The sequence below is a fragment of the Apodemus sylvaticus genome, chromosome 2 (assembly GCF_947179515.1).
Source record: "Apodemus sylvaticus chromosome 2, mApoSyl1.1, whole genome shotgun sequence".
Lineage (NCBI taxonomy): Eukaryota > Metazoa > Chordata > Mammalia > Rodentia > Muridae > Apodemus > Apodemus sylvaticus.
The window spans coordinates 6,251,768-6,278,230 of NC_067473.1; the positions used below are offsets into that span (position 1 = coordinate 6,251,768).

General features: G+C 46.9%; 2 protein-coding genes and 1 non-coding gene across 5 annotated transcripts in view; all 3 read left to right on the plus strand.

Moving 5' to 3' along the window:
- The window catches only part of Pus7 (pseudouridine synthase 7), a 39,007-nt gene extending 35,818 nt beyond the window's left edge, over window positions 1-3,189 (plus strand). For both annotated transcript variants that reach the window (XM_052173056.1, XM_052173055.1), the window contains 3 exons: window positions 507-636; window positions 1,646-1,737; window positions 2,133-3,189. In XM_052173056.1, the coding sequence (XP_052029016.1) occupies window positions 507-636; window positions 1,646-1,737; window positions 2,133-2,269 (359 nt within the window). In that variant the 3' untranslated portion in view covers window positions 2,270-3,189. The remainder of the gene's footprint in view (window positions 1-506; window positions 637-1,645; window positions 1,738-2,132) is intronic.
- A 5,010-nt stretch (window positions 3,190-8,199) lies between these two features.
- LOC127678255 (endogenous retrovirus group K member 8 Gag polyprotein-like) lies at window positions 8,200-21,667 on the plus strand. Of its 2 annotated transcripts, XR_007976542.1 has the most exons (5): window positions 8,204-8,281; window positions 9,785-9,823; window positions 10,342-10,384; window positions 13,348-13,499; window positions 19,035-21,667. XR_007976542.1 is itself a non-coding variant. In XM_052173057.1 (4 exons), exon 4 carries the CDS (start codon window positions 13,531-13,533, stop codon window positions 15,592-15,594), a length of 2,064 nt encoding a protein of 687 aa, XP_052029017.1. In that variant the 5' UTR covers window positions 8,200-8,281; window positions 9,785-9,823; window positions 10,342-10,384; window positions 13,348-13,530; the 3' UTR covers window positions 15,595-21,667. The 2 variants fall into 2 exon arrangements, 1 of the variants encoding a protein (XP_052029017.1); XM_052173057.1 differs by having other exon boundaries at window positions 8,200-8,281; window positions 13,348-21,667.
- On the plus strand, window positions 9,875-9,945 carry LOC127679615 (small nucleolar RNA SNORD93). The gene has a single exon (XR_007976877.1). It is a non-coding gene; the product is annotated as a small nucleolar RNA SNORD93 (small nucleolar RNA).
- Window positions 21,668-26,463: the final 4,796 nt, after the last annotated feature.

Consider the following 26,463-nt stretch of genomic DNA (forward strand, 5'->3'; position numbering starts at 1 on the left):
GAGTGAGTTCCAGGACAGCCAAGGCTACACAGAGAAACCCTGTCTCGAAAAAACAGAGAGAGAGAGAGAGAGAGAGAGAGAGAGAGAGAGAGAGAGAGACAGAGAGAGACAGAGACAGAGAGAGAGAGAGAAAGCAAGCAAGCAAGCTAGGTCCTGTGAGCTGAGCTGAGCAGGTGGTTGCCTGGGTCTCCTACTTTTAGACATTTGGAGTCACTGTGTATAAATTGTACTTAGAAAGTCCATGTGAAGTGGCCTTTTGAAGTTAGCTTGGAAATTTTATGCCATAATCCCTGTGGCTGATTACATAAGTAAAACCACAGCGTGACTGAGGTAGAGCTGGAGTTACCTTCCTAGGCCTGGTGACTACGTCCCTAGAGTTAACTAACTTGGTTGGGGCAGTCTGCCTAGACTTGTTAACAATATTTCTAGTCGAGTCAGCCGCTAGCTCAAGGTAACCTGCTGACAGGCTGGCTGTGTTTCAGTTACCTGTTTGTGTTTTGCCCTAGTCAGCGAGGCCTACAGGGAAATGCTTGCCGCAGACAACTTGGATATCGACAACATGAGACACACGATTCGAGATTACTCCTTGTCGGGGGCCTACCGGAAGATCATCATCCGGCCCCAGAGTGTCAGCTGGTGAGCGAGAGCCGCACCAGAGCTGGGGCTTCTTTGGAGTCACAAGTGTTTGCGTGTGTGTGTGTGTGTGTGTGTGTGTGTGTGTGTGTGTGTGTGTGTGTGTCATGCTGTGCTCAGAACCTAGCATACAATGCTCCATAGCTGTCACCTGCCTGTCTTACCGCGGTTACTGCTGCCGCCAGTTTTTGTTTTTCAAGTGCTCAACAACTTAGAGTTCGCTACAGTGAACTCTATACAGTGAAAGTTACTTCTCTCGCATTTTGATGGAATCCCTGACTTACTGAATAGATAAACAAGAGAAAATGGGCTTTCTTGCCTTTTTCTGTAAAACTTCCATTTGCTTCTGGGACTAGAAAGATGGCTCATCAGTAAGAGCACTGGCTTCTCCTCAGAGGACCCAGGTTCAATTCCCAGCACCCACGTGGCAGCGCACAGTTGTCTGTAACTCTAGTCCCAGGAATCCACACCCTCTTCTGACCTCCTTGGGCACTGCACACCCAGTACACAGACAAATATGTACGCAAAACACTCATACATACAAAGTAAAATTAGAGTTAAAAAATATTTTCAAAGATACCTTTGGTATTTATACTATTTTTTTTTCAAGTTTTTTTTTAACTTTAAAATGAAATCCTGAACTAGTTGCCCATTTCTAAGAAATTCTCTTTCCTGGCTGTCTTTCTTTTCCTGACTGTGGCCATGAAGTTGTCAGAGTTGGAGTTTACCGTCCACACTCGAGCGCCATCCCTCGGTGATGGCTGCGATGCCCACGGTGGAGGAAATGGGGATGCCGTGGTTACTTCCACCTTGTCCATACAAAGTGATGGCTGCCAGGCTAGGAAAGCGGTCCTCCTCCTTTCCACCGTCCAGCGCCGTTTCTGCGCTACTGTAAAGCCGTGGGGAGGCCTGCCAGTCAGCCTGCGTGCTCGCCTCACTCAGCAAATGGGGGACAGTGACGAGCCTAGCGCCCCTTCCGATGTTCACTCGGTCTCACCTCTCTGTTTTCAAGGGAAGTTGTTGCATATGATGATCCGAAAATCCCACTTTTCAACACGGATGTGGACAACCTAGAGGGAAAACCACCACCAGTCTTTGCTTCGGGTAAATCAGTGCATGTGAAGTGTTTTCTTGTGGGTCTTGCGTGCACGTCACATACATGGGGAGATCAGAGGATGGTTTTGGGGGGTTGTTTCTCTTCACCCTTTGGGTTCCAGGGATCAAACTCAAGTCACCAGGCATGATGGCGGCAGGTGCTTCTCCTTGGTGAGCCACTCTGCCAGCCTGCCCGCCCTCTTCTTCAGGGTCCCTAAGTAAAGTCACCACTCCTCGCTGCTCCACACACTCCTGTGCTCTCATTGTGGGGTCTCCTTCTCCGAGGACCCGTGGGGCGTGGAATCATAAAGAGAGAGGCGTAGCTTTTGGGGGATCCCCGCGACCTTTGGCCAGCCTGCAGCTACCGTCAGCCTTTGACCATGCTCTCCTTTCTTGCCTGGCAGAAGGCAAATACAGGGCTCTGAAGATGGACTTTTCTCTTCCTCCTTCTACTTACGCCACCATGGCCATTCGAGAAGTGCTCAAAATGGACACCAGCATCAAGAACCAGACCCAGCTGAATACGAGCTGGCTGCGATGAACAGCTCGCCGCTTAGAGAGGGGACACAGGCCTGCTTCTGACCTCCTGTTCTGGCCTTTTTAAAGTGCTGACTCGTGTTTGGAATTTGAAACTTTTATAGTAAAGCATTATTTGTATTTTGTAAAGTTTTTATCAGCTTAAACACTTTGCAATATTTGTACGCATATACAAATCCTGAGGATCCTAATTACAGCTCAGAAAATATAAATCGGTCAGCATATCCTTTAAATTCTAGTATAGCATAGGCTTTGGGGCTTTGTAATAGTAAGGGGACTTTTGTTTAAAGTTTCAGGTTTGGGTTTTGCTGTGCACCTGAAGTACAGACAAAATCTCAGAAGTCTGTGCTGGGATTACACAGGTCCTTGTCAGAGCAAATGCAGCGACTGGAAGTTAGACTGCACACTTAACACGCAGTACTCATGTTGGTTCCAATGATAGCAAAGCACTCACAGGTTTCTGAACATAGCGTGGCTTTTGCTGTGAGACTGCATTAGATTCGGGTAAGCATTTATAGCATCTTAGCTTGCAGTGGCTTCTCTGGCTAGTCCGTCAGCATCTTTCAGGGATAAGCCTGTAGCTTTCATTGGGTGCAGTCTGATTTTACTTGAGGTGCTTTTTACTTTCAGAACCTTTTCCACTGGACTCACAAGTAAATAGTGATCACAAAGAAAATATGGAAAGCTTAGAAGGGCTCCTACTTCCATCTGCAGCGCTAACCCTCTGTCAGCAGCTGCTTACAAATTTCCATCATGAGCAATGCAAAAAATCCCTCCTCTGAAAGGACGGATATGCCTTTCTGAAGGTGTGGGCCATGACTCTAGCCAGTTTTATTTTCTATTATTTCTAAAAGCGAATGTAATAATTATTTTTAAGAACTCCTTTCTACTAATTATGTAAATAAATAAATATTCTAAAACTGAGTCCATGTAAAAATCTTGTCCCTGGCTAAAGGGCAGCAAGGCTCTCAGTGAGTGGTAGTCTTCCTCAGAGTGGCAGAGTAGCGTCTCCATCAGGTGTGGGTGTGAGACTCATACAGTGTCAACTGGGGTGTGAGACTCATGTACAGTGTCTGCAGGGGTGACTGACTCATGGCCTGGGCCAGAGGCTGTTCCTCAGTGTCACTCCCTCACCCCAGTGTGCTTTCTGGAGTGAAGGAAATGCCTGGAGAGAGAGCAGCCATAAAAGCACAATTGAGAACCAACAGTGCATTCTCTGCTCTCCCCTCCCCCTCCCTCCCCTCCCCTCCCTCCCCTTCTCCTCTCTCCTCCCCTCCTTTCCCCTCCTCTCTCCTCCCCTCACACTGGCCACACACTCCTGAAGCTGCAAAAGAATGAGTCATAGAACTGATCCTTCCAGCTGGCTCACACCTCTAAGGACCCCAAATGTAAGTGTCCATGATTTGCTGAAGAAGTGATACCCCAGATTCAAATAGTGTGCAAACACAAAAAGTGTTTTATTCTGCAGAAGTCCAGCCTGCTGGCGTCTACCATTTACAAAGATCCCAAAGTAAGCTCGAAAGACCAATTTAAAGCACTTTAGAGACATTCTAGGGTAAGTGACCTTCATCTTGCTCCTTCTCCAGGGACATTGCAGAACCATTGCCGGGGCCTAGGGGCCTGGAGTCTGTGGCTTGGGCAGTCTGGAGACTGCTGCTGACCCATTGTCCTTGCCTCAGAACCGAAGACAGGGCAGCTTCTGAGGCCTGGACTTGCCTAGTTCTTGGAAACAATTTAGGCCCAGTCTTCTGAACTGTCCATTTGAAGCTTGTCTTGGAGTTAGCCTAGCCTTCTCAAAGCAAGAAGGTAAATAACTCAAAGTAGCTTCAGGAAGTCCTGAAACTGACCAGATTCACTAGGCCCCTCCCTGATGGGGTAAACTATAGGAGCAGAGCTGACCAGAGGTTTCAGACAACCTGAGCTGCATGGAAGAGGTGTAGCACAGAGGTGCCTGGAAAGGACTCTGCAGCCTGCTGAGCTGCCTGCAGGCTGGGCAGTGTTCCCAGTTTTGAGTTGTCACCGGTGCTAGGGCGAGCTTTGGTGATGCAGCTCTCTGAGTCATTTCTGATTCACCTCCCATCCGTAGTCCTGTAAGTAACTTGCTGGTTCACCAAACTGGACCGTCAGTGGACAAGTAAATGTACACTGAGTCTCCAGTGTAAGTACGACGTGAGGGGCAGCTGGCACATCAAGGAATCATGCCAGACTGAGGAGAGAATGACAGCAGGAAGTGAGGACCAAGAGGAACACAACAATAACAGACCCTCATAGGCAGGCAACTCACAAAGATCTGTGCTGATGAGTACGCCCAGAAGATACTGCATCTATTAGGCAGAAGGTGGTCAGGGAGGGATTTAACTAGACTATGGTCTGGCTGCAGAGTGAATAGGAAGGGTCATCCAAAGGACTGAGGGCAGGAAGTATCTCAGCCTCAAGACAGCAGAGAGAAGACTTAATGCAAAGAAGGAGGACATAAAGAGTGGGGAAATAAACAGTAGACCATGATTTCCTCAACAATGTGATACATCAAGTATCAAATGCATCTGATTAAAAACAGCCCCCTTGCCATGGGAGTTGAATCTAAAATCTTCCAACAGGGGCTGGAGAGATGGCTCAGTGGTTAAGACTGCTCTTCCAAAGGTCCTGAGTTCAATTCCCAGCAACCACGTGGTGGCTCACAACCATCTATAATGGGATCTGATGCCCTCTGCTGGTGTGTCTAAAACAAGCTCAACAGAAGTTGAACATCCATGGTATCCGACACATTGATTCAGATTTCTCAGTGACGCCTTCAAGCATGCAAGAAGAAACTCTGAGAGCCTCCAGTTCTAACACATAGGAGTCTCTCAGGTGCACTCAGAGCACAGTGGGGCATGGCAAGAGCGCCAACGAATTGTGTCTAGCCATCATTTGACCCAGAAACCAAAAGGCCAACTGTTAGTAGAGAGGAAGGAGAGGAATTTAATCAACATATCTATATTGAGAGACATTAAGATATAAAGCATGACACCTCCACCCTAGAGGGGGATACTAACCTGAACACTCACTAACACTGGGGCAGGAGTCGCAGTTTGCCTAAGTAATTTATTGGATTCTTATTATCTCAGGACTGGGTGGGGGAACCCCATTGTGATAAGGGTCACTGCTGCCTAAGCAACAGACAAGACTGTCCACACAAGAGTTTGTTTATCAGAACTCTAGTGACTGAGATTCAAGCTCACTGGTCAAGTGGAGGTCAAGCCACAAGGTCAAGAGAGGATATTTGAGGGGTGTTACCTCCATAATAGAAAGTGTGTCTTAGGCCGGGCAGTGGTGGCGCAGGCCTGTAATCCCAGCACTGGGAGGCAGAAGCTGGTGGATTTCTGAGTTTGAGGCCAGCCTGGTCTACAGAGTGAGTTCCAGGACAGTCAGGGCTACACAGAGAAACCCTGTCTCGGAAAAAAAAAAAAACAAAAAGAAAGAAAAAAAAAGAGAGAGAGAAAGAAAGAAAGACAAAGAAAGAAAGAAAGAAAAAGAAAGAAAGAGAAAGAAAGAAAGAAAGAAAGAAAGAAAGAAAGAAAGAAAGAAAGAAAGAAAGAAAGAAAGAAAGAAAGAAAGAAAAAGAAAGAAAGTATGCCTTACCAGATCAAGATCCGGAAAAACAAAACATTGCTAGGGCACAAGTACCCAATTACTGTGTATCAGATATTCACAGCACAAGGAGAACTACAGATAAAAATTAGCAAGAAAATAATTTTATGGCTGTGGGTCACCACAACAGGAGGAACTGTATTAAAGGGTCACAGCATTAGGAAGGCTGAGCCCCGCCGCCTTAGCATATAAATGACAGAGTATTTATTCCTTGGTGCCATTTCTTCTTTTCTGACGTGAGCAAGATCCTGCTATGCAGCCAGGTTGGCCTTGCTCTTCAGAGACGGCCCTGCCTCTCCTGAGTGCTGGGTTACAGGCACCCAGAGCACAGCGTCATCGGCCTTTATTCACGCCTACTCCAAGCTCTCAGCAGAATTCTAGGCTCTCAGTAAAGAAGGAAATTTTTCTCTGGTGCTCACTGTCCCCTCAGAACAACTCTGCTTCAGATCTGCCCTCAGGTCCAGCTCTGCGTCCACAGGGAAGATCTTGGTTTGAATGAGGAATGTCTCTCATAGTCTCAGGCACTGGACTGCTTGGTACCCACACAGTTTGGGAGGCTCAGGAGGAATGACCTCGGAGGAAGTTGGCTCTAGAGATGGGCTTTAAGAGTTTATAAAGACTTGTGTGATTCCTAAATCTCTCTCTGCTTTGTGCTTCCAGTTCAAGGTGTGAGTCCCAGCTTCCTGTTCCTCCTGCCAGGCCTTCACTCCGCCATCATGGACTGGGGAACTGGGAGCCCGCATAAGCGCTTCTTTAAGTTATCTTGGCCATGGAGGTTTTCACACAACAATAAGAAAATAACCCCTATACCTGCCTCCAACACCAGTCATAGAACTTGGCACAAAACTCGAATTCCATCCTTCTAACTCAAAAGGACTCAACTCCATTTAGTAGGACACCTCAAGTTTCAAAACTCCTGGGAGAAGTGGTGGGTAAAAGCAAATATTGGTAATAGAAGGACAGAGGGCCCCGGGTGTGGCCCGGCAGTGTTGCTTTGGCTTGTAGACCACCCTAGAGGAAGGCATGGGATTATTTGGTTTCCTGCCTCCACTACTAACTCCTCCCCCTAGTTTTCCCTCCGGACAATTCCTGCTTTAGAAGAGATTGTGAGCTCTTTGGGTGACCGGAACATTGGTTTGCCTTATGAATCTATAAATGTCTAGCAAAAAAGTCCCTAACTTGGGCTTTCATGACTAAGATGTTCACCATGGCGTCCCTCACCATGTAATTCCGCAGTCATCTACTGAGGTACCTGCAAGGGCACACAGCAACGAACAGCAGTGGGCAGGGGAATCGAGGGTCCTCAGAAGACGCCAGCCTCAACCTTACAGGGAGGACTCAACCCCTTCCTGTCAGTCATCATGTCACTTTCCTTAACAAAGCCCTTAGTGGCGTCCACAGAAATGCCAGCTCAGTGCAGGCAGCCAAAGTCCAAAATCAAGGTAGCAGCTGGACCGAAACACCCCGAAAGCCAGTGAAAGGATTCCTTCCTGTGTCCTCCGACACAGTGGTCACATCTCTCCTTACTCCGTTGTCACTCAGTATCTGTTTCTGTCTTCCCTTGTTAGAAGGACAGTTGCATTTAGTAAAGAGGGGCCACCCCGCACGGTGGTGGCTCAGGCCTTTAATCCCAGCACTGGGGAGGCAGAAGGGTAAGCAGATCTGTGAGTTCGAGCCCAGCCTGGTCTACGAGGTCATGCCAGGACAGCCAGGGGGTAGGGAGTGGGGCAGGGACAAATAAACAAAAACAAAAAATAACAAGACAGAACCCAAAATATCCAAACATGATTGTGTCAGGCACAGATGCCTCCTGGGTCACAGAAGGGCTCTGAGGCAAGATGTTTACAGATTTTGGCCGGCACTGGAAGTGCACGGCCAGTAGTGCGATTTCTAGACGTGGAGTCCTGTCTTTGCGCCAGCTCCTCTTAAGACAGTTTACTTCACATCCCCGGAATGTTACCATTTCCTTAACAGAAGCGAATTCTGTTACATAGGAGTCTTTACATATGGGTCTTCAAATGAAAATAAGCACCAAAGGATGTGGAATAATACCATATTCAATATAAGACTAAGAAGCACGGGGAGAAGAAAAGGAAATCCCCACACTGCGGCGGTGCCAAGATGCTTCTCTAGCCTTCAGCAAGGTGACAGATTCTGCAGTCAGGGCAGTGAGTGGGACCTCAGCCCTGGGGTAGGGGCGGGCTGGAGGCTCTGGTGCCGCCAGGGGGCGCGCGAGGGTCGGGGCTGGAGTCAGGCGGGAACCGGGGAAGGGGCGGGCAGGAGGGGCGCTAGGCGACTCTGGTTGGCTGAGCCCTGCTCAATGTCCGGTCCGTTTTAAACTGGATCCCGCCCTGGCACCCTGCTTTTCCGCCGCGGCGCGCTCCTGGTAAGTGTTCTCCATGTTGCGGATCCCAAGATCCTGCCACGTGGCCTCGGCGGGTCCCACCGCGCTCGCCCCGCGCTCCGGTCCCTGCCCGTGCGCGTCCCTTTGGTGTAGGGCAGGCGATCGGCCTCGCTCAGCCTGGATTTGTCCCCTCCCAGGTGGAGGCGCGGCGTCCCGGTCCTGGGCACACTGGGGACTCCTGCTCGCCCAGGAGTCTGGTGATGAGGACTTTGCCTATTTAAGAAGTGAATGAAATAAAGTAGATATTCATTCAGAGATGAAGTAGCAGGAAGCAGGGTAATCCCAGTGTTTGTTAGCAAAGACGGGGGTAATTTCGCCCACGCAGGCGCGTCCTCGCCGCACGGCACAGAGTTTGGGCTTTTTGTTTTGTGCTGGTTTGTTTTAAGGTTTGAGACTATCCGCAGACCCGATACCCGCAAGCGAGCCCAGCAGGGACCTCTGCCTACAGGACCTGGATCACCCTTCCGCTGACACAGACTCAGCCTGTCTGGGGTTTGGGTCCTGGGAGAAATCTTGAGTGGTTGGGTTAGAACTTGAGCAAGGCAACCTCTAAGCCACGATTTAGGAATCGTGATTTAAAGTTCCTAAGACCAGATATAGGTGTTTAGTGATCACCCAGGAGTCCTCTCTGTTTATGAGGTGGCTAGTTGAGACATTAATTTAAAAATAAATATCAGGGCTGGAGAGATGGCTTAGCAGTTAAGAGTACTGACTGCTCTTCCAGAGTTCCCGAGTTAAGTTCAGATGGTGGCTCACAACCATCTGTAATGGGATCTGATGCCCTCTTCTGGTGTGTCTGAAGACAGCTACAGTGTACTGATAAAGTAAATAAATCTTTTAAATAGACTACTTGATTATTGAGACAGATTCTCATGCTGGTCCAGAGAATATTTCTGCTCCGGGACCTTAAGTATTGGCATTTATGGACACAAACCTGGGAAAGGACATTTTAGAGGGAAAATAGGCTTGTGAGCTCTTGTAAACAAATTCCCTCGGTGGTAGTTTTCTTTCCTTTAGAGGTTAGGTTTCTGTTGAGCCAGTTACACAGAGGTCTGAACCTGGAGTGAGGGGCAGCATGAGCCCCTTTCTAAGGACAAGTTCTAAGGTTAAGAATTATTCCTTTTCCTGTTCAGCCTCAGACACATCTGATGCTGCTTCTGGTTTTGAAATCAAAGAAAATGTTTCAACTTTCCTAAAGGGCTAGTATCACTAGTAATTTTGTTTGTAGACATTTAGAGTTTTTGCTTCTAGGGTGGAAACAGTGGGAAAGGTGGCCCAGAGGGGATAAAACGGACTTTCCAGCCGTCAGCAGTAGAAGATCAGGGCTCTGTGCAGGAATGAATGCTAGTCAGAGGCAGGACTTACTTACATCAACAAATGCAGCTAGTAGCCACCAGAAAGGTTGTTTCTGAGAAAAGCTCTGGCCAGGTATGTGTATGTATGCTGATTTATTTATTTGTTTATTTGTTTGTTTGCTTTGAGCAGATGTGCTGATGCTGTGTTCAGGATGATAATGAATTCAAGGTATGTGTTAGAAAGATTTGACACTCCAGGCATAATTCCAGGAACAATTCTTGGCCAAGGATGAGAACTCTAACCTGACTGGGTACGCTGCTGTGATGGGTTAAAGGATTTACCTGAGGCCAACAGAACAGACAGGAATTTACTCCGAGTCTTTTTAAACTAGATGAGGGAGTTGGGGAGTGCAGTGCCAAGCCCAGTTACTTTGGATTCTGGGGCCTGGTGGAGAGAACCAGCTCTCTGGAGTTATTCTTGGACCTTCATGTGTGTGCTAGCACACCTGTGTGCACGCTTAAAATATAAATGTACTATATGGGAGCGTTGGTGAATGAATTAATACTCAGAGGAAGATATGACTTTGCATTTAAAATTGTGTCACAAGATCCCTGAGTAGATGTACCCAGTGTACTGGGTAGTGCATTAAGGATTCTGCGAGAAGATAGTTAATGTCAACATCAACGTGTGACTTATTTATTATCTCATTGTTGCGGGTCTAATTGCCTCTGGTGTTTCTTCTGCAGCTCCAGACCTTGAGAGGAACTAGTCCGACTTCCAGAAGAGAAGGTATGCAGCTGTGTATAAGGTTTTAGGTTTCTTTGTCCCCTTCATAGTGGGAACAGATGAATTTTGAGGCATTTTCATTGCATGTAGAGAACGTGAGAATTTTGTGCCCGTAGAACTAAGTACCATTATTTAGTTTTCCTTTTTTTTCTTTTTAACATTTATTTTACTGTATGTGAGTACACTGTCACTGTCTTCAGACACACAAGCAGAGGGGGGTCGCATCCCATTACAAATGGTTGTGAGACACCATGTGGTTGCTGGGAGTCAGGGCCTCTGGACCCCATTATTTAGTTTTTTATGTGTCAGCACTAGCCAGAAACTTGCCACAGTATTAATACAAGAAATCTTTTTGAAAGATTTAGTCTTATTTATAAAGCTTAAATATGCTTTGCCTGCATGTCTGTACCGTGTGTGCAGTACCCATGGAGGCCAGAAGAGGGTATCAAATCCCCCTGGATTTGGAGTGACAGTTGTGATCTGCCATATGGGTGCTAGGAATTAAGCCTAACCCCAAAGAACAGCTTCCTCAGTTCTACCATCACCTGCCAGCCTGACCTACTTTGATTCCTCATACTTTCCCCTATGAACAAGAGGACAGGCTTCTGCACAGTAGCCCTATGGTTTGGTACTGTTGCTGCAGGTACTTAAAATGGCTGCCTGAACTTAAACTGGGAGAATGGCCATTAGGAAATAGAACCCTGCCTCATATTTCTTGTACCTAATTCCTCCCTAAATGGCCAACCACCATGGGCCAAGGACCACCTGCCACTTAAGCCCAGCACTCAACAAACAAAACAGGAGCAGGACAGGGAGGCTGGGTGGAGCTAACTAGGTTGCTGAGAGACACCCCAGAAGCAGGCTAATGACCTTATACTATACAGATGCCTCCATATCTTTATTATTGAACCACAAGTGATACCCTGAAAGCCCCTGAGATATGCAGTGCACCAACTTAAGGTACAAGTTCCAGATTAAGGCCAGACTTAATGTCACCCTAGAAGTGTGGTCATATCATGCTGAACACAAGAAACTGAAATCCCAGCCTCAGAGTTAGTAATGTATGCTCAGATTGGCCAGTCCTCAGGATAGAGTTTAGGGAAGCTTAGGAGCAAATATAGTAAGTTTGGGAGCAATGAGAGAGATACACACAAGCATATTGTAAAAGAACATAGGTGCTGAAGAAGGGAAAGAAACTGAGTATAGACAGTTAATAGAAAATATTAATATTTGAATATAATAAGGCCTCTGAAGTAAGAAAGCAAGATTTAAAAAGAAAATGTTAAAAAAAAAAGAGAGAGAGAGAGAGACAAGTAATATAGCAGAAGGCCCCTGGACGCTGTATAGTTCCATTTTAGTTATCATGGTGCATATGGGTTACAATAGGCATAACAATCTCTCTAAAGTAGATCAGGATGAAGAAGAAAGGAATAAATCTTGTCCTCTCGCGAATTCACAAGAAGCAGACTTAGATGAAGAGAAGAGGAGCGCTAGGGTACAAGCTGTAGAACAGAAATTAGAGGATCTTTTAAATAAAAATAAAAAGTTTTCGCCACTTAGGTCAGAAGAATCCCATCCAAAGCTTAGAGTGCCAACTTATGACAAGATTGTGGGCTGGCAGTCGAAGTCTCTTAGCCCAGGATGGCTTTCCCATTCAGTGTGAGTTGGCACAGATGAGAGAAACTCACAATGTTACAATGAATTTGGTTGGCAACACAGATGCTAGATCTAAGGAGATTTCTGGAGGCAGTGGTAGTCAGCTGAGCACACCCTATGTGAAACAAGTATTATATAAGGGAGTATTTACAAAGTAACTTAAATGTAAATAGAGCAAGAGCAGATCCAGGTGCTAGATTTAACTATCCATTAAATCTAGCTTTGAGAATGCTTATGCGAGAAAGCTATTAGAATTTCAAGGGTCAGATCAACACCTATTTATTTACAGATTAAAACTACTGCAGATATTGGATCTAGTGTTTGCAATTAGCCCTGGCTGTCCTGTAACTCACTCTGTAGACCAGGCTGGCCTTGAACTCAGAAATCTGCCTGCCTCTGCCCCCAAGTGCTGGGATTAAAGGCTTACGCCACCACTGCCCAACTTCCAATTCAGTTATGATTGGACAGGCAAGTGCAAAAGGTGCTGAGTGCCTAATGCTTTTAGCTGTGGCAGACATTTCCTAATGGGCTGGAGACACGCAGCACCTAATGGGAGGACCTAACTCCATTTTAGGACAGGCAGCCATGTTAGGCCTTAGAGTTCAGTCTTGAGAAGGACAACCCAGCTTCTGTAAAACCACAGAAAAAGCAGCCAATCAGCAACTGCCCAGACATCTGACACGGTGCTTAGAACAGGAATGAAAGAGTCCCTATAAGGTAGCACTCTTTCTCTTGGGGTAAGAACTGAGAGACCCCAACTCAATACTTTTAGACCCCTAGCAACTAGCCTAGCACAGAGCAACTTGTTCTTTTTGCTCTCAGCCTGAGAAACCATTAACCTAAAGATAACACTCCCTGTTTCAGAAACTAGCTCACCACATTCCTGAGACCTCTGGCGCCTTGCTCAATGTTTAACTATACAATGCCCCAAGAATGTTTCCTCAAGGTAACCTGTAACCTGCTGAGTCACGTGTGGAGAGCCATCCTAAACAAATGCTTGTATCTCAGCCTAAAATGGCTGCCGAGGAAAGTCATGAGACCAGCAGACTAGAGCCTCTCCCAGGAACTACCAGTTAAAGGGAAGTTCTGAGATAAGCCTTAGGATGTTCCAGTCGGCACAAACACCTGATGTCTCCACCAGAGGACCCTTATCTCTTCCTGCTGAAACTGCCAGAAATATCTGCCCCCTTCACTTGCTATGAGCCAAGTTCCTCCTCTGAAACTATAAAACCTGTAAACCTTGCTACATTAAATGAGACCTCGACAATTGAACCCTGCCTGATCTCCTTTCTCCCCCATTTGACCCTCAGGTAGCACCTCTTCAAGGCCCTGAAAAACGACCTGCTGGACGTGTCGAGTGGCGCCCGAACAAGGGACCTGAAGAACGGTCAACTACCAGACGACAGAGAAACCCCGGGAAGAGGATTCAAGGACCCCACAGACCGCATCGCTGGAGGGGCAGGTAAACAGCCAAACATTGTCGTCCGATTGTCATGGAGAAACAATTATCAGAAGAGACTTGTTTCATAGGAGGAATCAAGCATTCGCTCAGGGAGAGAGGAATAAGAGTCAAGAAAAAGGATTTAATTAAGTTCTTCTGTTTTGTTGATGAAAAATGTCCTTGGTTAATTTTAAGTGGACCTGATATTCACCCGCTAACTTGGGATAAGGTTGGTAAGGAAATTAATGACATTCTGAAAACTGGTGAACCAGTGTCTGATACATTCTTTAGTTACTGGGGCCTTATAAGGGATATAATAAAAGATGCAAAGAATGGAGGGGAGAGTGCCCGTCTGTTAGCTGTTGCTGGTGACTTTCTGCAAGCCTCGTGTCCGCCATCATGCAAAAGCGAAAGTGGCGATGGTGAGCCGTGCTCTCCGTGTCCCTCTGTAATTGTAGATATGCCTGGGGACATGGAGGACCCTCCTCCAAAAATTACACGATCCTTAGAGGATCCCAAAATTCCTAGAAATATATACCCTTCTCTTAAGGAGATTTCAAAAAACCAAAATGAAACTAAAAACGAGCGCCGCCCGCGCAGCTCCTCTGACTCAGAATTAGACCTAGCATCCGAGGCTGAATTAAAGGAGGAGGCTGCCACATACAAAGAGGAGAGGTATGGTGGCGGACCCCGAGAACCTCAAGTCTTTTTCACTCAGCCCCTGCCACACCTATATCCCCTAACCCCCCCTGTGTCTCTGCCGGCCTCGGTGGTTGAAGGGTTAACCAAAACAAAAGCTGTGCTTCAGGCGCAAATCACTGGGCTCAAACAAGTCCTACATCTGCAACAAGAATTAGTGGACCTTTCTTTAGAAATTCAAAACCTGCAAGAAACTATGAGAAAAGGACAGGATCCCCCGAACAAGCGACTGTCCGGCCCCTTAAAGAAACATCAGCCTAAAGTCATGACCGGGACGCGTGCTAGACAAACCAGAAATGAACCCGAGCCGGACAGCACCGGTCCTAATCAAAGGGGAGACAGCGATGAGGATCAAGAAACTGAGGGAGAACAAGACTGTGATGAGGTAGCTGAGGACTCTGAGGGAGAAGGATCTGATCAAGGGGACTATGAGACCTTGTGCCCTGTGTACAAAAAACTTAAATTTAAGAGTATTAAGAAATTGCATTCAGCTGTAAAAACCTACGGCATGAATGCACCCTTTACTTTGTCCATACTAGAGGGACTCGCAGGATCCAGATATCTAATACCTGGTGAATGGATTAAAGTGGTGCAATCCGTCCTTAGCAGAGGACAGTACTTAACTTGGAAATCAGAATTCATTGACAGAGCAGAAAATCTTGCCGCCAGAAATAGAAAAAATCCCTTGAGTAAAACTGCCTCCTGGACAGCAGATAAGCTGTGTGGAAGGGGTGCATTCACCTCTGAGGAAAAGCAACGAGGGCTATCCCCTGGCATCCTTGCTCAGACTGCACAAGCTGCCTTGTCTGCTTGGAGAGCGGTTCCCGCCACAGAGGCAATCACTACCCCCTTAACTAAAATAATTCAAGGAGCCCAGGAGCCCTATGCTCAATTTGTGGGGAGATTGCAGGAAGCAGCAGAAAGGATCCTAGGTCAAAGTGAACGTGAAGGGCTCCTCGTTAGGCAGCTCGCCCTTGAGAACGCCAACCCGGCATGCAGAGCCGTGCTACGAGGCAAAACCAAGGACCTTGATATCTCAGGAATGATTAAACTCTGTAAGGATGTGGACCCCTTTATATATCAGGTATCCAAATCCATCAGCCTGGCTATCAGAGCCATCTTTCAAAAGATGGGGGATTCTAGTCGCCCCAGGAGCAAGACGTACTTTCGGTGCAGACAGCCCGGTCATTTTGCAAGAGAATGTAGCACTCCCAGGCAGACACCCAATCCTGCCCTCAGCAGAGGGGCCATAAAACCTGCACCGCCGGGAGTCTGTCCCCGCTGTAAGAAAGGCAGGCACTGGGCTAATGAGTGTCGTTCTAAGACTGATATCCATGGACAAGCCCTTACTTCGGTCCCGGGAAACAGGCCACAAAGGGGCCCTTACTCTCAGTCCACAGCACACCCCAAAATATAGGAGCAGACACCGATGACAACACCCTATCTAGGGCAACAGCAGGGAGCGCAGGACTGGACTCACGTCCCTCAACCACCCAGGTTATAACCCCCGAGGAAGGGACTGTTATTATAGAATCTGGAAAGTTTGGGCCCCCGCCTTCTGGTATGTTTTTCTTGATAATTGGACGAGCTTCAAGCTCCCTTCAAGGCCTCATCATACTCCCTTCTATAATAGATGCTGACTGTTCAGGAGAGATCAAGTTTCTTGCCACTGCCACGAGGGGTCCATTAACACTCAGAGCCGGACAATGCATTGCACAAGCGTTGCCCCTTCCTTTGATGGGGTATTTTCCCCACAAGAGAGAGGCACAGCTCTTCCTCCCCTGGTTCTTCTGATATCTACTGGATTCAGAAGCTAACTAAAGAGAGGCCCATGATGACGCTATGGCTGGATGGTAAACAGTTTCAGGGCCTTTTAGATACTGGGGCCGACACAACAGTGCTTTCCTCCAGGCACTGGTCTTCAGCTTGGCCTCTTGAGGCCACGGCCACACACTTAAAGGAAATAGGACAGTCACAAGATACATTACAAAGTTCAAGGCTTCTAACTTGGAGGGATAAGGAAAAGAATACAGGAACAGTTAGGCCATTTGTAGTACCTGGACTCCCTGTTAACCTTTGGGGGAGAGATATTCTATCTCAAATGGGGATGATGATGTGCAGCCCCAATGAAATTATTACCAATCAAATGTTAAAAACAGGGTTCCTCCCTGGGAAAAGGTTGGGTAAATATGAACAAGGAATGACATATCCCCTGGTTCCCACCCCTAATACAGATAGGAAAGGCTTGGGTGCGGACCTTTTTTCATAAGGACTGCTGATCCCCCTGCACTCCAGGCTGATAAAATATCTTGGCAATCAAATGACCCAGTCTGGATCGATCAGTGGTCCATGCCTAAAGAGAAGGTTCAGGCTGCCCTAAAGTTGGTGCAGGAACAATTATCGCTAGGGCACCTTGAACACTCCACCTCCCCTTGGAACACTCCCATATTTGTTATAAAAAAGAAAAATGGCAACTGGAGGTTATTACAAGACCTCCGAGAGGTCAATAAAACTGTGATCTCCATGGGGGCACTACAGCCTGGGTTGCCTTCCCCAATAGCTATTCCCAAAGGCTTTCATAAAATAGTGATTGATATAAAAGACTGCTTTTTCTCCATCCCCCTTCATCCTGAGGATTGCGCTCGTTTTGCCTTTTCTATCCCTATTACTAACCATGCAGGTCCCAATCCCCGCTTTCAATGGCGTGTATTACCACAAGGAATGGCTAATAATCCTACTTTGTGCCAGCGTTATGTGGCACAGACTATAGATCCAATAAGGATATGCCATCCAAAGGCCTACATTATTCATTATGTCGATGATTTGCTAGTTTCCTCAGTTAATCTATCAGAAACCCAACAGATAGCCCAAGAATTGGTTCTTGCCTTAAAACAGAGAGGCTTTGTTATAGCTCCCGAGAAGATTCAAACACAGTTTCCCTTCTTGTTTCTGGGATTTCAACCAGAACCTATTACTGTCTGCTCTCAAAAGTTAACAATCAGAGGATCACAATTGCAGACCTTAAATGATTTTCAAAAACTTTTGGGTGACATTAATTGGCTCAGACCATATCTTAAGCTGATCACGGGCAATCTTAAACCTCTCTTTGACATTCTAAAGGGCAACGCTGATCCTCTTTCCCCTAGAATGTTGACCCCAGAGGCTAAAAGCTCTTTACAGTTGGTAGAGAGGGCTATTAGCCAACAATTTATAGGATATTTTGACCCATCCAAAAATCTTTATTTAATTATTTTCACAACATTCACACCAACAGGCCTTCTGTGGCAGAGTGGGCAGCCACTTATGTGGGTGCACCTACCAGCCACTCACCCTAAAATACTCCCTACTTACCCTTCCCTAGTTTGCCAGGCCATATTTCTAGGGCTCAAAACAGCTATCCGCTCGCTATTTTGGCCACGATCCAGAGATATTCACAAGACCTATTCACAAGAGCAGTTTGCTTGGCTACAACAGAGAGATGAGGAATGGACTGTTTTATTGTCCAGCTATCAAGGGGAGTTTGATACCCACCTACCAGGAGATAAACTATTACAATTTCTCCATAACATTCCTTTTGTTTTCCCGAAAGTTATGCGATTAAAACCTCTAAGAGATGCTTTAACTGTCTTTATAGATGGGTCCAAAAATGGAAGGACTTTGTCATTAGAAATCGGGCCTCTCATATTAACACACCCTATGCCTCTGCTCAATTAGAATTACAAGGCGCCCTTGAAGTATTTAAAACAATTAATGAAAGTTTTAATCTTTATTCAGATAGCCATTATGTAGTCAGAGCCCTCCAAGTTCTTGAAGTTGTCCCCATTATACAGCCTTCGTCACCGGCCTTCTCGTTGTTTTTTGAGATACAACAGCATATAAGGGCTCGAACGAGCCCATTCTTTATAGGACACAAAAGGGCCCATACAAACCTGCCTGGCCCTCTAACTAAGGGGAACGATTTGGCTGATAAAGTCACTCGCTTAGTAGCATTGGCCTCCCTCACCGATCCGCTTCAGGAGGCTCAGATGGCTCATTCCCTTCATCACCTAAATGCTCAAACATTAAGACTTAGATATAAAATAACTCGGGAACAGGCTAGACAAATTGTAAAAAGTTGTAAAAATTGTCTAACATTGCTTCCTGAGCCGCATCTGGGAGTCAATCCCAGGGGCCTTGTTCCTGGAGAACTTTGGCAAATGGATGTTACTCATGTTCCCTCTTTTGGAAAACTTAAATTTGTGCATGTGACTGTTGATATCTTTAGTGGATTTTTATGTGCCTCTGCACAGACCGGAGAGGCCACAAAAAAATGTTATTTCTCACATGTTATTTACCTTCTCTGTTATGGGCCAACCCAAAATACTTAAGACAGATAACGGACCTGGTTATACCAGTCAAAAATTTAAGCAATTTTGTTCTCAAATACAGATAAAACATATTACAGGCATCCCCTACAATCCCCAGGGTCAAGGAATTGGTGAACGTGCCAATCAAACGCTTGCAAATACCCTTTAAAGCTCACCACTCAGGAAACCCTTTATTCCTTTAAAGGCAATGCTAAGCTCCTATTATCCTATGCCCTGTTTGTTTTAAATTTCTTAACTCTAGATAAACAAGGGCACTCCGCCGCTGACCGCCTATGGCATCCGACAACAAATATGGATTATGCCCAAGCCCTTTGGAAAGACCCCCTATCTGGGAAATGGCAGGGGCCAGACCCTGTTATCTGGGGAAAAGGGTCCGCCTGTATTTATAATTCTAAAGAAGGGGCTCCCAGATGGCTCCCTGAAAGATTGATAAAGCCGTATAACAAATTCCAGGGTGGCGCCTGAGAACAAAATAATTTTTCTTTTTCAGAAAATGGCCTGCTGCTGGGTTGTGCATGTGACTTCTCCTCCTACCATTGATGATCAATGGAGCAATGCCACCCTACCAGATCTTCAACTACACCTGGATTGTCTGTAATGAGGCCGGTGATATAGTCAATGCTTCTTCCACACTTGGGGGATCTCCTCGTTGGGAACCCCTTATTTGTAGATTTATGCCAATTGGCCTTGGGTGCTGGAGAAGCCACCACATGCCATAAACTACACCAGTCAACAACGTGGAAGGTTATAGAATCGCCCCTGGGTGTCAGAATAAATGCGCCCGATCTTTCTTGGCCATTACACCTATCTATGCTTGCCCTGGAGGCCACCGAGACCGGTCCTTAGGACAGAAATGTGGTTTCCATGACAAATATTTTTGTGCCTCTTGGAGCTGTGAGACCACGGGTGACACCTATTGGAGTCCCCCTTCTTCTTCTTGGGACCTCATTCAGGTCAAGAGATATAACCCTCCACAAGGTCAATCCTATGATCAATGGCAAGGGAACCCCTTCTCAGGACGGTCCACCCCTTTCTTTCCACAATGTGAGTCCTGGTGAAATACTTTACAAATAACCTTTACAGGCCATGGAAAGAAATTTGCTTGGGAGGCTTCATGAGGAGCTGAGTGGGGCTTATGTGCCTATAAATCAGGCAAACACCCATGTCTTTCCTGTAAATTACAGTTGGAAAAGACGTTACCTTATACACATAGAGCCTCCATTGGACCTAATCATCAATTACTTAATTTTGCCCCCTCATCACCCAGGGGAACCCCAAAGTCTAAGAATTCATCAGCCACGCAGGCTCCACATATTTCTTCCTTGACTACCTTATTCCAACCTACCATCCCTCAGGGCCCCTCAACTCGGGTAATTCTTTCCATCCTTAATACATCTGCCTCTGCTTTGTTCCTTAAGGAACAGGAGGCTAATTCATCTAAATATGTAGAATGCTGGATATGTTTTTCGACCTCTCCTCCATTCTATGAGGGTGTTGCTCTTTTTGGAAATTTTACATATACCAATGATTCTGAGGGTTTAAATGGAAATTTCTTAGGATTCACCCTCACAGAGGTATCCGGGGCAGGGAGCTGCATCCTGGGAGAGCATATGCTCCCCCCTCAACAATTGTTAGAGATATGCAACTATACCTTATCGTATAGTTGACAATCGTTAAGAGTATTTGCTAGCCCCAAATCATATCTATTTGGCATGTTCCTCAGGATTGACTACCTATATTATAATATCTGAATTTATACAGCGTCGCGATTATTGCGTGCTGGTACAATTACTTTCAAGACTTAGCATTCATGAGCCAGGAGACCTTCTAAACTTCTGGGATGAAAACACCGAGATGCCCCATAGGGAGTAGAGAGAACCTATTTCGGCTATCACCCTTGCTGTCATTCTAGGATTAGTGGCAGCTGGAACAAGCACAGGCATTGCCTCCCTTGTTACCTCTCAACAGAATCGACAACAATATCATTTACTTAGTGCTGCCATTGATAAGGACCTGGCCGAGCTCAGAGATGGTTTAGCCAATTTAAAAGATTCTGTTGCTTCCTTATCAGAAGTAGTATTGCAAAATAGGAGAGGACTTGATCTGCTCTTCCTACAACAAGGAGGGCTTTGCACAGCACTAAGGGAGGAGTGCTGTGTTTATGTGGATAAGACAGGACTGGTAGATGACAGTCTGAGGAGAGTAAAAGAAAGTTTAGAGAAACACAAAAGAGAATGAGAACAACAGGAGTCTTGGTATAAAAATTGGTTCTCCACGTCCCTGTGGCTTTCCACCCTACTACCTTCTATTCTAGGACTCTTCATAGGGTTATTACTGTTAATCTCCTTTGGTCCCTGGGCTTTTCAACGATTAACCCACTTCATTAAATCACAAATAGATTCTACCTTGCCCAGGAGTTCTGTCTCCATACAGAACCACCGCTTAGAGATGGGAAGAGCGATGAACCTGGAAGAAGGACAAGATTCTTCAGAGACCGCCTTGGTACCGGCCCCGGAGAGGCTCGACTTTACTAAACTTCTAAAATAAAAAGTTCCTAGGCCTCCAACCTATCACCCCTAGGCTATCTTCTTGGGGAAGGAAAAGCAGGCCCTAGGTAGCCATCTTAAGGACGGGCAACTTCCTCCTCCCTCTGACCAACCTAAGACATGGGGCCTTGAGGGTGACAAGGTAACCCTACGACGGGTAAGGCTGAGGGTAGGGAGGTCGATCCTAAGACAGAGATGGCTACACACATACTGGCCTAGCCCCCTGCCTAGGTACATTTCCCCTGGCCGATACGCCTTCCTAAATAAAAGGAAAGGGAGAAATGTGGAGAGCCATCCTAAACATATGCTTGTATCTCAGCCTAAAATGGCTGCCGAGGAAAGTCATGAGAACAGCAAACAAGAGCCTCTCCCATGAACTGCCGGTTAAAGGGAAGATAAGCCATAGGACGTTCCAGTCTGGCACAAACACCAGATGTCTCCACCGATGACCCTTATCTCTTCCTGCTGAAACTGCCAGAAATATCTGCCCCCTCCCCTTGCTATGAGACAAGTTCCTCCTCTGAAAACTATAAAACCTGTAAACCTTGCTGCATTAAATGAGACCTCGATAATTGAACCCTGCCTGGTCTCCTTCTTTCTCCCCCCATTTGACCCTCAGGTAGCACCTCTTCAGGACCCTGAATAACTGGACCTGCTGGATGGGTCAGTCATGGGTTACCACCTGACCTCCCCATTCCTTGTAACCTCCCCTTTCTTTGTGGTTTTTCCTTTAAAAACTCCCGACTGCAGCTGCTCAGGGTTGAACTCCTCTGCCCCTACATGGGTTATGAGCTCGACTCCAGTGCACTGGTTCCCTGGATAAACCTCGTGTGCTTGCATCAAAAATGATCTCGTGAATTTCTGGGGCGTCACCTTATCCTGAGACTTGAGTGAGGGTCTCCCCAATTCGGGGGTCTTTTATTGTGGGGCTTGCCTGGGATTTGTGACCACCCAAAAGCTCAGAGGTAAAATTCTGTCCTTGTCTATGTCCTTGTCTGTCAGCCATTTCTGAATCTGGTATTTTCGGTTTACAATAGTCTGCGTTTTGTGAGAGCAACAAACCCTGTCTGGGATGGAGGGGAGGGTTATCGACAGATGTGTCAAGAGAAAACCGACTGTCACCCTGGGAGATGTCCCAGGAGGTCTGAGGGAGCTCTGAGGACACTCAGAGATTTCCCATCTGGAGAGAACCTGAGTCTCTCCTGGAGAGGAGAGATTTTGTGTCCCCTCAGCCGTCTGATTCTGTTTCCTAGTGTTGGAAGTCCCGCAAGAAGTAGGCTCTGGTCTCAGCCCTCATGGTCTTTCTGAGTGTTCTGTTTGTTTTTTGGTTTTTTGGTTGTTTTTTTTTTGTTTTGTTTTGTTTTAGAATTATTTATTTATTATATGTGAGCACACTGTCACTGTCTTAAGACACTCCAGAAGAGGGCATCAGATCCCATTACAGATGGTTGTGAGCCATGTGGGTGCTGGGATTTGAACTCAGGACCTCTGGAAGAGCAGTCGGTGCTCTTAACCGCTGAGCCATCTCACCAGCACTCTGTTTTGTGTGACTTGGACTGTCAGCACTCCTCTGGGTCAGACTTTCAACCACTGGACTGAAATTAGAAATAGAGTACGCAATCTGTCTGTAAAAGTTAAGAATGGGCATTGGAGAACATTTTGTTCTTCAGAATGGCCAATTTACAACGTTGGCTGGCCTCTGGAGGGTACACTTGACTGATTTCTGCCATCAAGGACGTTGTTTTTCAGAAGGGATCAGTGTCTCACCCTGACCAGGTACCTTATATTTTTGTTTGGGAGGACTTGGCGCAAGATCCTCTGTCCTGGTTAAAGTCTTGGACAGAAAAATAAGCTAGGCTCCCGAGTTCTGGCGCTCCATGAATCGGAACAGAAAACAAAAGCAAAAAATGGCAGAGCCCAAACCGCCCAACATAAAGGTGGAGTCCAAACCCGACCCTTGGCTCCCCCTAAGATCTATCCCGAGATTGAGGAGCCCCCAGAATGGCCTGGTACCCTACCTCCTTATCCCCTCCCTATATCCCCTCAGAATCTGGAACAGGGTGCTGTTGGAGGAGCAGCAGAAGGACCGGCCCCCCGGAGTAGACATGCTCAAAGCCCCAGAGGACCAGATTCAACTACAGCGTTGCCTCTGCGTGCATACGGCCCCCCACCGGCTAACCCTGAACATCTGCAACCCCTTTAATACTGGCTGTTCTCTTTGGCCGACCTCTATAATTGGAGAACTAATCATGCCTCTTTTTCAGATAACCCTTCTAGCCTTACTGGTCTGGTGGAATCCCTTATGTTGTCACACCAGCGCACTTGGGGTGATTGTCAGCAGCTTTTACAGGTCCTTTTCACTACCAAAGAGAGAATACTCTCTCTTTGGAGGCACGAAAGAAAATGTGCCTGGAACCAATGGCCAACCTACTCAACTCCAGAATGAAATAGACGTGGGCTTTCCCTTGAATTGTTCTAATTGGGACTACAATACAGCTGATGGTAGGGAGGGGCTGACAGTCTATTTCCAAATTCTGGTGGCAGGTCTCAAGGGGGCCAGTAGAAGTCCCACCAATTTGGCTAAGGTAAGAGAAGTTCTTCAGGGGGAAAAGGAACCCCCTTCTTTGTTCTTAGAATGCCTTTTGGAGGCGATATACTCCTTTTGACCCTACTTCTGAGGGTCAGCAGGCAGCAGTAGCCATGGCTTTTATCGGACAGTCTGCCTCCAGTATCAGGAGAAGGATGCAGCGCCTGGATAGTCTGCAGACCTTAGTTAAGGAAGCAGAGAGTGTGTATCACAAAAGAGAGACTGAAGGAGAGAGAGAGAGAGAGAGAGAGAGAGAGAGAGAGAGAGAGAGAGAGAGAGAGAGAGAGAGAAAAGAAGCCAAAGAGAATAGACAAGATAGAAGGCAGGAAAGGAGTTTGGAGTTTGACTCAGATTTTGGCCACAGTAGTAGGTGACAGGGAGACTTATAGAACAGAGAAAAGAAACAGACAGGCAGGGTACCTGGACAACACAGGGCCGAGAAGACCTCAAAAATCTGAAGGACTTTCACAGACTTTCCTTAGACAAGGACTAATGTATATATTGCAAGGAGAAGGGACATTGGGCAAGGGACTGCCCCAAGAAGAAACCGGACACCAAACTGCCCAAGGCCCTCACTCTAGAAGATGATGACTAGGGGAGACGGGGCTCGGACCCCCTCCCCGATCCTAAAGTAACCCTAATTGTGGAGGGGACCCCTACGGACTTCCTTATTGACACTGGAGCAGAATTTTCCGTTTTATTTTTGTTTGTTTGTTTTTTTTTTAATTTGGTTTTTTCGAGACAGGGTTTCCCTGTATAGCCCTGGCTGTCCTGGAGCTCACTCTGTAGACCAGGCTGGCCTCGAACTCAGAAATCCGCCTGCCTCTGCCTCCCAGAGTGCTGGGATTACAGGTGTGCGCCACCACCGCCCGGCGAATTTTCCGTTTTAAAAAAACCTTTAGGAAAATTAAGAGATAAAAAGACTATAGTAATTGGAGCTACTGGGCAAAAACCATATTTGTGGACTACTGAAAGGAAGGTCGATCTAGGAAACGGTCAAGTAGCCCACTCCTCTTCATCCCAGAGTGCACTATGCCATTATTAGGGAGAGATTTACTGGCAAAATTAAAGGCTCAAATATGTTTTTCCTCGGAGGGAACGATAGTCAATTGGAAAACCCCAACATCTATGAGTTTGGCCTTAAAACTAGAAGAAGAATATAGGTTACATGAGCCTCCAGCCTCGCCGAACAAAACACTGGGGCGAACATGGCTGGAGAGGTTCCCCAGAGTATGGGCAGAGATGGGGCATGGGAGAGGCCAAACGGGTGCCCCCCATCATCGTAAGCCTAAAGACTGATGCAATCCCCATTGGGGGTACAACAGTACCCTATGAATAAGGAGGCCCGGGAGGGCATCAGATCTCACATTCAAAGACTCCTGCAACTAGGCATTCTGGTTCCTTGTCAGTCTCCCGGAACACTCCATTGCTGCCAGTTAGGAAGCCAGGCACCAATGATTACCTGCCAGTACAAGATCTAAGAGAAGTTAATAAAAGAGTGCAGGATATCCGTCCCACTGTCCCTAACCCCTACAACCTGCTCTGTTCTCTCCCTCCTGACAGACGATGGTATATGGTTCTGGACTTGAAAGACACATTCTTTTGCCTGAGACTACATCCTGCAAGCCAGGCAATCTTTGCTTTTGAATGGAGAGACCCAGACTTGGGACAGGCTGGACAGTTGACTTGGACATGTCTGCCTCAGGGATTCAGAAACTCCCCTATTCTTTTCAACAAAGCCCTCCATTGGGATTTGGCTCTGTTCATGTCAGAAAATCCTCAAATTACCCTGCTTCAGTATGTTCCTGGCTGCTGTCACTGAGCAAGAATGAAGACTGGGGACTGAGAGATTATTGACTGAGCTGGGTGAGTTGGGGTACAGGGCTTCAGCAAAGAAAGCTCAGATTTGCCAAACAGAAGTAACCTGTTTAGGCTACACTCTTAAGGAGGAGAAGCAATGGCTGACAGAAGCTAGGAAAAAGACTGTTACACAAATCCCTACTCCTGCAACCCCAAAACAAGTAAGAGAATTTCTGGGTACTGCAGGGTTTTGTAGACTCCGGATTCCAGGTTTTGCCACCCTGGCAGCCCCACTCTACCCCATCACTAAGGAGACTGGGACTTTCTCATGGACCCCCGACTATCAGAAAGCCTTTGAAGAGATCAAGAGGGTCTTAGTCAGTGCACCAGCCCTAGCCCTGCCAGACCTGACCAAGCCTTTCACCCTCTATGTGGATGAAAGAGCAGGAGTAGCACAAGGGGTCCTAACTCAGGCCTTGGGGCCATGGAAGCAACCTGTGGCCTACCTGTCAAAGAAATTAGATCCTGTAGCCAGTGGATGGCCATCTTGCCTAAAAGCCATCACCGCTGTGGCACTGCTTCTCAAAGATGCTGACAAACTAACTTTAGGTCAACACACTGTAATGGTAGCCCCCCATGCCCTGGAAAGCATCATCAGACAAGCACCTGACTGCTGGATGACTAACGCCCGCGTGACTCACTATCAGAGCTTCTTGCTAACTGAAAGAGTGCTGTTTGCACCCCCAGGTATCCTGAATCCCACCACCTTCTTGCCGGAGACAGACCACTCATTACTGGTACACCAATGTGTAGACATCCTGGCAGAAGAAACCAGAACCAAAAAGACCTCACTGATCAGCCATGGCCAGGATGCCCTAATTTGGTACACAGATGGTAGCAACTTTGTGGTTGAAGGTAAGCAGAGAGCTGGGGGTGGGGGTGGGGGTGGTAGACAGGAAGCGGACCATCTGGACCAGCAGCTTGCC